Source organism: Micropterus dolomieu, linkage group LG01, assembly GCF_021292245.1.
Source record: "Micropterus dolomieu isolate WLL.071019.BEF.003 ecotype Adirondacks linkage group LG01, ASM2129224v1, whole genome shotgun sequence".
Classification (NCBI taxonomy): Eukaryota; Metazoa; Chordata; class Actinopteri; order Centrarchiformes; family Centrarchidae; genus Micropterus; species Micropterus dolomieu.
In genome coordinates this window covers 10,909,997-10,922,324 of record NC_060150.1, presented here as the reverse complement: position 1 = coordinate 10,922,324, position 12,328 = coordinate 10,909,997, and the positions used below count along the sequence as shown (strand labels likewise).

Below are 12,328 nucleotides of genomic sequence, written 5' to 3'. Positions count from 1 at the left end.
TAATAAAACAGCCAGAGAAGAAAGAGAGAAAGAAAGAAAAGTGAGAGAAAACAAGAGAGATGGATGGGTGAGCCAGTGCTCCTGTGAAAGTGCAGCTCGGCTGGGGAGGAATAAGGAGCTTAGGACTATATAGAAGCAATGCTGCTGCATTCAGAGGCGCAGGGAGAACAGTTAATCAGCCAAGCAGAAATGTTATCGCAGTAATTAGATTGCTCTGTATGTATTTGGAGAGGAGCACACATATCCCGGCGGAGTTTGCAGAGAGAAAAGAGGTGAGACAGATAGAGGGATGGTAAAAGAGAAACAAACCAAAGAGAAGACCGAGAGAGAAACGGGAGACACACAAAGACAGAGAGAGAGAGAGAGAGAGAGAGAGAGAGAGAGAGAGAGAGAGAGAGAGAGATTAACACTATAGAGATTTGTGATGTAACGCGGCGCCTCCTTCTCCTGTTCTGGCAACGCGACGCTGCTTCACGGTGAGACTAGTCGGAAAATATTTCAGGCTTGAAATAGACCGAATAACATTCACGGCAAAAAATAGACAACAAGCGCTCTTTAAAATTGGTGTGGTTTCCTGGTGGAACTGAGGATCAGGCTACAAAGTACACTGTCACCCAACGTGAAGGTCGAGCTAGGTCACTGAAACCCCTGTTGTGACTGACAGCACCATCAGCCAATCCTGGCCTTTTTGCAGAAAGCCCTAACTCCAAAACTGCAGCTAAGAAAGAAGTACCAGATACTGATGGTAGTTAAAACAGCTTCACTTAGAACACATTAATAATGAAGGGAGAAGATGCGAGCAGGGATTCATCCGTTAGTTCTTATTTTGATATCTAATTACCTCAGACACACGGAGCAAGTGTGAGAGAGCAAGGAGGTGGATGGAGAACATGGTGTAGTCAAAAGAAATAATTACTTATTTATTTGCTGACCAAATTCTAACTAGATAAAGTGATGTTTGCTTGAGAAAATTCACAACACCTTGCCATAGAAGCATAGCTGCCAGTATAATGGTCATTTTAATTTCCTTTTTAAATGACTAATTTAACACCTGGATGAGGCTAGATGGAGGCAGACAGACAGGTATGAATGCACAGCAGGTTGCTCTGAGGGGAATAGAAAGCAGATATGGAAAGCTTTTCTTAATCAACGCCTGGCCAGTCCCACGAGTACCGATACTTCAGTCACACAAAAGTGAGAGTGATGGAGGGAAGAGAAGTAAATAAGAAGTAAATAAGAAAGTGAAAGAAAGAGAATGTGGGGCTGCATGTTACACAACAGGAAAGTTAAGGGGGGAAGAGAAGAAGACAAAGGGAAGAGGGAGGGAGGAAAAGCATCATAAAGAGAAGGGGGGGAAGATTCAGATCAAGGAATGGAAAAAATAAGTGAGAAGGTACAGGGAAACAGAAAAACAGACGTGAAAAGGGAGAAAAGTGGAAGAACAAAAGGAAGAGAAGAGGAAGTGATGCAGGGAGGAAAGCAAAATATGGGAGAAAAGGAGGGAGAGAACGAACGAATGGAGAGCTTTATCTGACAGTGTGAGTTGCTCGAGTACCGCGGCGTCCAGGGGCCGCCTGGTGAAATATGGGCTTCCCTTTAATTGTTTGCATTCTGATGTGTGGCATATTTTAGCAATTCCACACAAAATCTGTCGCCCCTGGCAATTTGTCTTGTCTTTCCTCTTCTCTTCCCTTCTCACTTCTGTCAGGGAAGCCATTAATATTAAACGAGACCACTGGGCTACACGCCTCATTCTCACACCCTGCCACTATGGAAGGGGGTTTTGTACGTTGTCTCTGTGTGAGTATATGAAGTATATACAGTCCAATAGCACCATCAGTAACTGGGTGATAACTACAGGGACTCCACCACCTTCTGTCCTACACATTTGAAGTGTTTCAGACACTCTGATGACACTGAGGGACATCCTCAATGTTATGCACTTAAATAAACTGTCGTACAAATGACTTGAAGAAGTTGTATAAAACCCATTACCAAAAGGCCTGGGAGCTGTTTATTTCCTATTTAAAGGGTCAGTTCACTGAAAGTACATATCAAACAGGTATTATTTCTTCAATAGAACGTAGTTTCAGTGAAAGCTGTTCACTATGAGGTTTGCGGATAATAAAATAAAATAATCTGCTTGGCATACTGCAGGCTTAATTAGCATTTTGTGTCTTTTTCCTTTATTGCTCAGTGCTTATTAATGCATGAATTGATGTGCATACATGCATTTTAATTCATGTTGGATAGTTTAGGATCCTGCAAGATTAGAGGTTTTAATATTGATACTCTGAACCGCACAGTGTTGGTATATTTACTGCTTAAAAATATCTGTGAACTCTGATATGCTTTTTCAAAATTCTTCACATTTTCCTAGCTGGAGGCCGAGGGAAAAGGCTAGGTCACTGTGGCTTCAGATGAGAGCCATTGGCAGACTGGGAAAGGTTAGACTCTTGGCTCCTCCGGCCCTCCACACATCCTCAGACAAGAAACACTTAACCTTCTCCGTCTGGAAAGTGGAGGTCACGCTCTGTGTGTGTTTTAGTGGGAGATGCGTGAAGGGGGCAAGGAAATACACAAGTAGAGAGGGAGACAGGGTGTGTGTGTGTGTTCTCGCATGTGTATGACATTAGCAGACCTTAAATGACAGAGGAAATCCATCCATCACTCATGGCATGAAGATGACTGGACAGGACATAACCGCTATTGGAGGTGTAATCGCTTCCTGGCGCCCCGTGCTTTGAGTGTATGTGTGTGCATAAGATCAAATGCTAATTGGTCGTGACTGTTTCCTGTGGCCATGAATACCTTTAATTGGCTGGTGAGTGATGGGTAGTCGGCGGCCGATATGCCACTGAGCTGTCTGGACGATACGAATGTGTCTGCGCTTCAAACCGTCCGTCCCTCAGGGTCAATTCAAATGTCATAACTCGATAGGAATTGATGGATCGTGAAACTGATCAACACAAATGGAAGTTCAGCTCACTGTCTCATTTGATAATTACCTTATGGGCAATAATTCATTATACAAATGTGGATATCATGTTCCCCAGCTGGATGAGTCACAGACGTTATGGGTAGAAATAAAAATTAAAAGTTTCATTCCTAAATGAGATCTCTGCCGTTTGAAATATGTGACAGCCAATCTGGTGAAATGATCACTGGCAAAACTCTAGAGAACATTACCGAGTGATTATCTTTTTGCAGATTGCTCCTTCCAGAGGATGTAAATCAGTATTAAACATTGAGCAAAATAAAAAACTGATATATAATTGATAATCTGGATGACTAAAGAAGTTAGACAACAAAGTGTATAATTCAAAAGTATAGACCTTGTAACTCCAAAACTTCCTGGGAAGTAAGAGGTAAACAACAAGGTGTTTAGAAGCCTATGAATAAAGTAATTAATTCTTCAACTGCTCTGGTGGAGCTACTTCACGGTCATACTGCAGAGGAGTGAGTCGGCATCCTTGCCTTACCCCTCCCCTCCCCGCTGAACCCCAGAGCTGTAAATAAGAGAGAGCTCTGAGCCAAACGCTCTGGTTGAAGAAGAGGAAGGGAGGCAGGTGTAGCCAGAGCATGAAAGACAAGAAACATAAAAGCCTTTCGTGTGAGAAGAGAAGGGGGAATTTCAAGGGAAAGGTGTGAACTACGACGAGAGTGAGAGCGACAGAAACAGAGGGGGAGAGAGAGAGAGCGAGGGGCGGGGAGAAAAGGCGTGAGGCCTGTTGTGACTGCCCCTTTATCAGCTGATATATATGCATGAGGATTTCCTAATCATCTCCACTGTCAATTTCCCATCCCTCTGATATTTGAGTGACAGCTCACATCAACACCAATAAACCCGCACATCATTTCAGGAAAGCTGCCCATCGCGCTGGATGGAGGGTGGAATTGGAGGAAAAAAGTTAATTTGTTTTTCCGGCGGCTGCCGACGGTGATAGCGCCCATGTCTGTTTGCCTCCATGGCAAAGTTGTAAATTAGAATTGTGCCTCAATAGCGGGTACAGGAAGCTGCGTCTGCAGCGCGAAAGCTCATTTTCAACGACTGGAAAAACACTTGGCAGCTTTTTATATTTAGTGCGGCAGGAGTCTTGCAGGGAGCAAATTGTGCACAAATCCGAATTATGAAAAGAAAAAAAGAAATAGCTGTCATTTTAAGACTAATTTTTTTTTCTGTGAAGGGTGATTGACTGTTTCTTGTTAACAGCATTTTAATGTTACTGCACATTTTAGGGGTAACTGGGGAAAAACTGCATTAGGAACTGTAATGGCAGATAAACTTGAGAGCCATAATGGGTTCAAATAACGGGAAGTGACTAACATACAAACACAAACAACATACAGTATGCAGACACTGATTCACACTGTGTTTTCAATGTATATCACACACAGGCATACACAAACACTAGGTTCCTCTAACTGCAGGTTAAAACCAGCAGCAGATAAGAGAAGTGAACCCTCAGTGGGGTTTGCAGGACTGCTGTCTCCATTTCAATCACTCCAACCTCTGGCCAATATATACAACATACACAAGTAAATAAATAAAGTCTGAAAGGCTTTACATTCCCCAGATTAGTAAGCCATGGCGGTGTGTTCCATACATCTCAAGTGTTGCAAAGAAAGTGTTTTGTGGTTTCACATATATTATTAATGGAAAGATAAAGAGATGAATAGAGTGAGAGACAGAGCGATAATACTTATCCACAAGAGATAGGTTTGTCCTGTGTGCAAAATGAATGGGCTTATGCATATTTTAAAAATGAGGATACTAGCATTAATAAATACTCTCAGGAAGACTGCACTCCATATCAGTGCAGCTAACAGCCCTTAAATACCAGATGAGATGGTGGATCAAAAAAATCCACCTTCAGTGCATTAACCAACGCTGGGATTAAGTAATGCACCTCCAATTTACCCCCATCACAGCTTAGAGTCACCGTTAAGACACCCACACAAACATGTCAGAGGGATTTGGGTATGCCTACCAACACTTTTGACAACTGGGGCCCGTTCAAATAGTAGTTGATCCTTCCTTCCATCCTTCCTTTCCTTTCTTTATGTTATTCCGGGTGTCATGTGTTTAAAGTCACAAGGTACTCCATTTTGCCAACAGAACCAACGATACAGACCTCACAAAGACAAAACACACTTTGTACACTTAATTGTAGAAAATCATGAACTTGAGTTGAAGCAGTACATAAGGGCTCATTTTCCCCTAACGTAGCCTGGTTGAATCAATAGCTCATTCAAGGAAATGGAGACAGATTATGAAAAAAACAGTATAGAATATAGAGGCCAGAGTGGAGAGATGACAAGAAGGACAGCAGAAGGACAACTGAGGTCGAGAAGAAAAGAAGTAAAGATGGAAGGAAGTAGGAAGGGAGCAATGGCTCATGGACATCAAATGAGGAGGCGGAGTGCTCAATAACAGCAGTAATCCATCAGAAATGATCTTGCAGTGGGCCCATCCAGTTTGACAACAAGGCTTTGGTTCTGTGGAGTACAGCCCACTAGTGACTACCTTTCAACCCTGAACATCCTGCTGCTCTGCGATAGGATAAGAGCGGAACGGACGGCACTAATTGGCTTGCTTCCTTGTCGGATTTCTTCAGCGCTGCAAACAGAGAAGTGGGGGAGAGGATATATCGTGTTGTATGTGGATTTGTAAACAGCGGATCAAAACGCCGGCTTTCATGTCCCTTAATTTGGTGGTGCTGGGGTGTCGGTGCACTGTCACAGTGGGACGTGTGCTGATAACGACAGCTAAACATTGATCCTGACTGAGTGACTGACGGCACGCGGGGACAGACGGGATGTGTCAGTGCCCAGCAGGGCTGGTGGGGCAGTTGAGTGATGACACACCCAGTGATTGGTGGCACACACTCAAGCCAGAGTCACGTGCATCTGCAAGCAGAATAAACGTCGACACACGCGCTACTTCACTGTTCAGAGGCATGTCGAATGTCACTCGGGAGTGATACTTACTTGGTGACACAATCAGAGGATGTTAGTCACAAGCTATATCCTTCAAACCCTGACCTCCTGATTAAGTCATGTTGGATCAAACCATAATATGTCTAATCCTCACACAAAAACAGCTCAAGCATAAGCTGTGCACACTAGAATTAATGCCACGATCAACTTCTCAAGGATGAGAAACTTGTAAAAATATCACTTTGTGGTATAGAGCACATGAAACCCTAGCCTTTACTTTTTAGATTAAATAATATTGTTGCCAAAGGTTTAACTAAAATCACAGAGTTTAATGTAAATGTCCTTGTTTGATAAAGACATCTGAAACCCCTGACCAGGTTATCCTCTTTGTTCTAAAGGAGTATGCGGATGTGGCAGCGGTACTGAGAGAAAACAGCAGAGCAGCCTGAGCTCAAGTGTTAGTCTTTCTGCGGTCTGTCAGTGGCGCGGCCCCCGAGGCTACGTTCCAGGCAAAGACTTGACTGCTGTCTGCTGAATACCGACAAGACAAGCAGTCAACCTCTACTGAGGAAAGTCTGAAGGGCACTGCCATTTGTCTTGGCTTATTTAGCAAACAGGGGGACGAGATGCGAATGGGGCTTTGAGAGCTTGGTGATGAAAAAGAGGAAAAGCCACAATCTCAGGCCATCTGACTCCAGAGCAACAGGAACACATGCCGAGTGAGAGAACGGCACAGCCCAACCAAATCCTGATTAATTCACTAAAAACATAATTCCTAAAATGAAATATCCAACAACCAACAACTTCTACACAACTGATCACTTGCCCACAATTAAAACATGGACGCTCAGACACTAGTCACATCTTAAATCAAAAGATGCAGCACTTGTAAGCCATAAGTAACACTGTGTATAATTTGATGGTGGTCTTATTTCCACAAGCCACAAAAACATTTGTGTGTGAATTAGTATCACAATTGGGAAAACACCATTCCCACAAGGTATAACTTATAGCTGTTCTGGTAATTTCAATCATCACATGATCTTCATCAGCAGAGAGAGTTTACCTAATTGTCATTTCATTTTTTCTAAGGACTTAAAGCACTTTCACAAGTTTTATCAGAATATTAATGCAAGCATTTTTCCACATCACAATGTGTTCACTATTAGGAATTACACCAGAACAAACTCTTTTCATGCAAACAACAAAAGCCTAACTAGTTCATTTTGTTAGATGTAAATTGCAGGTTGCTTGGGATCATTGCTTAATTTAGTAAAACAATAACACAACATAATCATATCATCATGGTGCAATTGCACTAAAAGTGTATAGAGGATAATATCTAACAATTGCCCAGCCCTACTTCAAGTCACATCTGAATTACAACCAGAACTCTGAGCATAAATCATAGCACCCTGATTGTAGCAAGTGTAGCAAGTTTGATAAATTAATAAATAGTATGGGTGTCAGGACCTTTGATCTTTTATTCACATACATCATCCCTCCTACATCACCTATCCCTAATTTTTGACCTTAAACTTCCATTATACCATCAGGGGGAATAATGTAACAACGAAACAATCTCTACATTGCTTTTAAAAAAAACACACCAGTCGTGCTGTGGTAGGATATACTGTATGTAGAGCTAGGAAATGATGCTCTTCATATAAAGAGGATCACAAATGGATTGAGCAAAAAAACAAATGTTCCCACAACAAATATGTGATCTCCAGAGGTCACCTTATACCCAGCTGTTTGCAACGTACTGCCGCCAAAAACAACTTGTTCTTCAAATACTGGCGCAGCTAAACTAAATATTTATGGCCGCTGAAAGGACAGGGCCCAATTCCAATATTTGTTGTGCTAGCTTCTGTTGCGCACACTATCATTGCAGAGTTAAATTGAGGTCATATGTTTATAATTTGCCCTTTTCCTAATGTTGCCATTGGAGTAAAATAACATTTGAGAGCTGCAATTAGATTGAACCGTGCAATACTCCAGCTAATTAAGTCATATTTCAAGTTCAATAACGATCAAGGCAGCCAGATAAAGGCCAGGGAGAAAAAGGCTAGAGTGTGGTGCAACAATCTGGAAGCTTTTTACAAGGCTCGGTTCTATTGTTGAGTTAGAGAAGCACTCAGCGTCTGTGCTTGGAATGAATGGTGGGCTGGTTTTGAGTGTTTCTGGCTATTGTTGCCAATTCAAAAGGCATTGAATTTGCAATGAGAAAGAGGAGAAGGGGTGTGTGTGTGTAACTACATGCATAGGTGTGCCAGCATTCACATTTGTGTCAAATAGTGCATAGATAGGTTTACGGTGAGGTCATTTACAGACAAAAAATGTTTATAAATAAATTTAAATATTCTGTGTAGCACACTGTGCTGTCATGTTGTGTACAATAACCCTGGAAAAAACCCCACCTGATACTCAAATTAGCAGCTCCTCACCAATCTTTTGAGAGCAGGCCTAACAAAGACAACTGTTAAATTAAGTTTCTTTGATCATTGTACAAGTAAGTAACGCTTTCGCAATCAATCAGAGCAGGCACGACCCTCATAGAGAGGGAGAGGAGAATAAATCCCAGCTCTAACATATAAACAGAGAAATGAAAAAAAAAAAACAGGAAATGGTACTGTGTGCTTGTGGAGTACAGATGCAGAGATTTCCTTGCAAACATATAAACACAATCTGTCACACAGCTAGCAGTGTCAGCTACTACATATTTGCCTGTTTCTGCTGCAGAGAAACAGCAGAAGCTTGATGTGTGTAATAAATGGAACTAGTCACAAGACGAGTACATTTTATGGGTTGGAAAACAAGCACCAGGTGAACTGGAGTTTACACACTTACCTTTCTGGCACATGTGCTCCTGGATGTAACTCTACAGTATGTGTCCTTCATTTCGCCCTTCTCGTCCCTGCCCTACTCTACACTACCAGCCACACCATGTGAACATGTCTTCCATTACTGCCCTTGACACTGTGGCCGATTGGATTCTTATCTGCCATCTGTAGGCCAACGCTCAGCCTGCGCTATCTCTCTCCACAGCCTAATTGAATCTCAAGTGTTGGAAGTGCAGTGATACACTAACCACATCGTGTCACTGCCAATAGATAAGGATTGCCGGTGGAGGATTGGACCACCACAATCACGATGGGGACATGTTGATAAAGGGGTGACAAGCGGTTTTGGTCGGTACAGTGTCCGTGGGACTTAGACTTGGATTGAGAGATAATGGATATACTCCATTACAGAGAAGGTTGTGTTCATATCCAATATCCAATAATCCAACATCCCATAAACTGTGCTTGGTGGGTAATTTGCTGAAATGTAACCAGGGGAAAGGAGGGCAAGGTGAGGCTGTTGCCCATCAGTTTTCTACATAAAACCTAAATTCTGTTTACAGGAGGGATGCATCTGATATTTGGTTTCATTCACCGCTAGAAAAATGTGAGTTCTAAAACCAGCTGACCCAACCTGAATCTGACCAATCTCAAAACACCATGATAGTAAAATAACCAATAGTACCAATTCTCCTCTGAAAGTCTCAGTTCAGAATACAAAAGCAAAAGTAATCACAGTTTTTGTTGATTTTCCAGAAAGACCTTGGGGCTTGGGAGTAGTGATGAAACATAAGCCTCATTCCCTGCTCTGCTTTAGGTCACATTTTTCTTGTTAAGCGGGTGACCTTTTCAGTTTAGAGAATCAAGGTACTGGCACGGCAGTCTTTGGAGCTGCTTTGCTTAATTTATCATCGACTAACCAATCACAAAGAGTCACCTTGATGCACAAAAGTTTAAACTAAAGAAAACTCACAAACGGCAAAATGTTTTTTGGAGTAAAAACCTAAATGTGTGATATTGCTGACACACGACAGGTGACCTTTAGGGAGGTTAAAGTATCAAGGACATTCAGGTCTCCTACCTTAAAAGGCCAAATCCTTTCTTTTTGGTCTTCTTCTCCAGATCCTCCACAGAATCATCTGTTTTCTTCTTCCCTTTGGTCTTCTTCTCTTTCTTCTTTGCTTTGGTTTTCTTCTTCTTCTTCCCATCCTCTGCGTCCAAACCATGGCGAGAGGAGTTGCTTGCGGGTGTTTCATGACCGGAGCTCTCCTCTGACAGATCCCCTTCTGAGGAGGATGAACAGTTCATGTGGTAAGACACAAGGGTGTGATGGCAGAGCTCGCAGTGGATGCACAGCTAGAATACATACTCATAAATGAACGACATGTATTACATTTATCATTTCATTCAGTATGCATGTACATGCCACTGTGCTGTTGAGACATCTGTTCAGTAAGCTGGTTAGTTTTCCATTAGGCAGCCTTTTTCCCAGTGCAGGGGGGTGGCCAGAGGCAAGTCTCGACACCTGCATGAGTTCTACTGGCAGTCAAATCCACTTGCCTATGTCGAATTTTTACCTACATGCAAAGGCCAATGCAAGAGAAAGCCTAAATAGGTATGTTTGATTTCAGTTAAAACGCAGAACTACGCTAAATTTAACAGTATTATTGTCACTAAACACTGACATAGTCTTACCTCTCACCTAACAAAACTCTAGACAGGTTATTGTTCACACTCCAGATTTTTCTAATCATCATAAGTCAACATTCTGCGTGAACTCATTTCCGCTCACATGGAGGATCATTTTCGTCAGTAATCACAGACACACACACATTCAACATCCAACATGGCTGTGGGTTCACAAGGTAGAGCATTAAAAATATGCTGCTGTAAGATATAAAGTTGCTCTCCCTAAATTGCTGAGTGGATAAAATCATGTAGCATTTCATTAAGGTACTTAGGCTAAGCACTGTCCCTTGGCAGGCCTCGGGCTCTTCTTGAGTGCCAGTGTTTTATAAAGCCTAAGGGATGTGCATTGGCAGTGTAATTTAAAATGGATGCATTGTCCAATATTATATGAATCCTATATTATAGCAACAGTGACATTCTTTAAAGTTCTACAGCTGACAATTTTACATCTCTTTAGATACGGGAAAGTCTGAACCCACGTTTTAAAAATGCTAATGTCAAAGTCTTACCATCTTCAGAAGGTCCATCATAGGATTTGTCGATGGCATTGCGGAAACTCTCATTGCATCCCCGCCCCCGGACCATGTGCGTCCGCGGGCGGTGAAAGGGGACCTGGGCTTGTATGCGACGCTGCTCGGCCTCTGACACAGCCGTCTGGAGACTCTCCAGGGAGCTGGACTTCCAGAGGCCCAGGGTTGGGCCCAGCACTCCACCAGCTGAAGGTTCTGAGAAATCAAAAGAGACACAAGAGAGTGGGCGGGCCTGTGAGCGATGAGGTGGAACAGAGGATGAGAGGGAGGGCAGGGAAAATAATGCTTGATGGAGGAGGACAGAATTTTGCTCCAAAATGAGATATGCTGCCACTGATAAAATGAGCCAGAAAGATTTTAAAGTGTTAAAGTGACTCTGGGTTTTGAGATCATACGCTTTTAGTAAAATGTACCCTACCGCTTGCAAAACATTAAACCGGTACTCATCTCCTGCCGTAATATTTCCTTCTTTAAAGGGTTTCTGCACTAAACTTTGTTTAGTCTTAACTCTTAATGCCTTCTGAGATTGAACAGAGGTTAAGATCAGTTTTTATAAGATCTGCAGAAGCTGGGACGAGCCATTTCAGATGAGTTATGTGGGTGCACTGGAATGAGTCCATACTTGGTCCATTTGTGCCAGATTGGGCCTTATCCAGTATAAAGTTGTGCAATGCGTCGACTGGCCCAAGGATGAAAGATGTCCAAAATTTATGGCAGCATTTCCCCAAATTGTAACATGCCAATCACTTTGAGAAATCTTTCACACATGTTTAATTTAAACCCATCCCTTGAAAACTATTTTCTAAACACTATCAATGCTCTCATTACAGTTCCAGCACAACTTAGGAATGAAATTTTACTGCTTTTCTGACTTCGCCTGCTAGGCACCTACTTACCATGGCTTACGGGTCAAAAACAATTTCAACTTTTCAACGCTGAAACAGGACTGTATGCCACCATACTGATAAAGACAATTGTGTGTCTTGTGTTTTGTTTGGTCTTTGACTGTATCGGCGGCTGAATTTCAAATAAATCCTTTATCTTGTTACTGCTTATTATGCCTTTAAATCAATAAACAGATGGGGGGAAAGCACTGAAACTATCAATTAGCACTGTAAGAAAAAACGCCACAAAGATTGGCATGGGGTTAAAAATATGCTTAAAGAAAAGATTAAAGAAAACAATCTAAAGATGTGGATACAGACCAGCATTATGGACTTTTTAAATGGTTACATGGAATAAATGGTTAAATGAATATATTTTTAATTGTATAAAAATATACATAAATTGATCATTGACCAAATTTTAATCCGAGCAATCAGCATC

At 42.0% G+C, this 12,328-nt stretch overlaps 1 protein-coding gene across 4 annotated transcripts in view; it reads right to left on the bottom strand.

Annotated features, from left to right (window-relative positions):
- Window positions 1-12,328, bottom strand: part of pard3ba (par-3 family cell polarity regulator beta a) — a 168,703-nt gene that overhangs the window by 47,723 nt on the left and 108,652 nt on the right. For all 4 annotated transcript variants that reach the window (XM_046056761.1, XM_046056770.1, XM_046056789.1 and 1 more), the window contains 2 exons: window positions 10,982-11,197; window positions 9,865-10,069 (listed from right to left, as the gene is read on the bottom strand). In XM_046056761.1, the coding sequence (XP_045912717.1) occupies window positions 9,865-10,069; window positions 10,982-11,197 (421 nt within the window). The remainder of the gene's footprint in view (window positions 1-9,864; window positions 10,070-10,981; window positions 11,198-12,328) is intronic.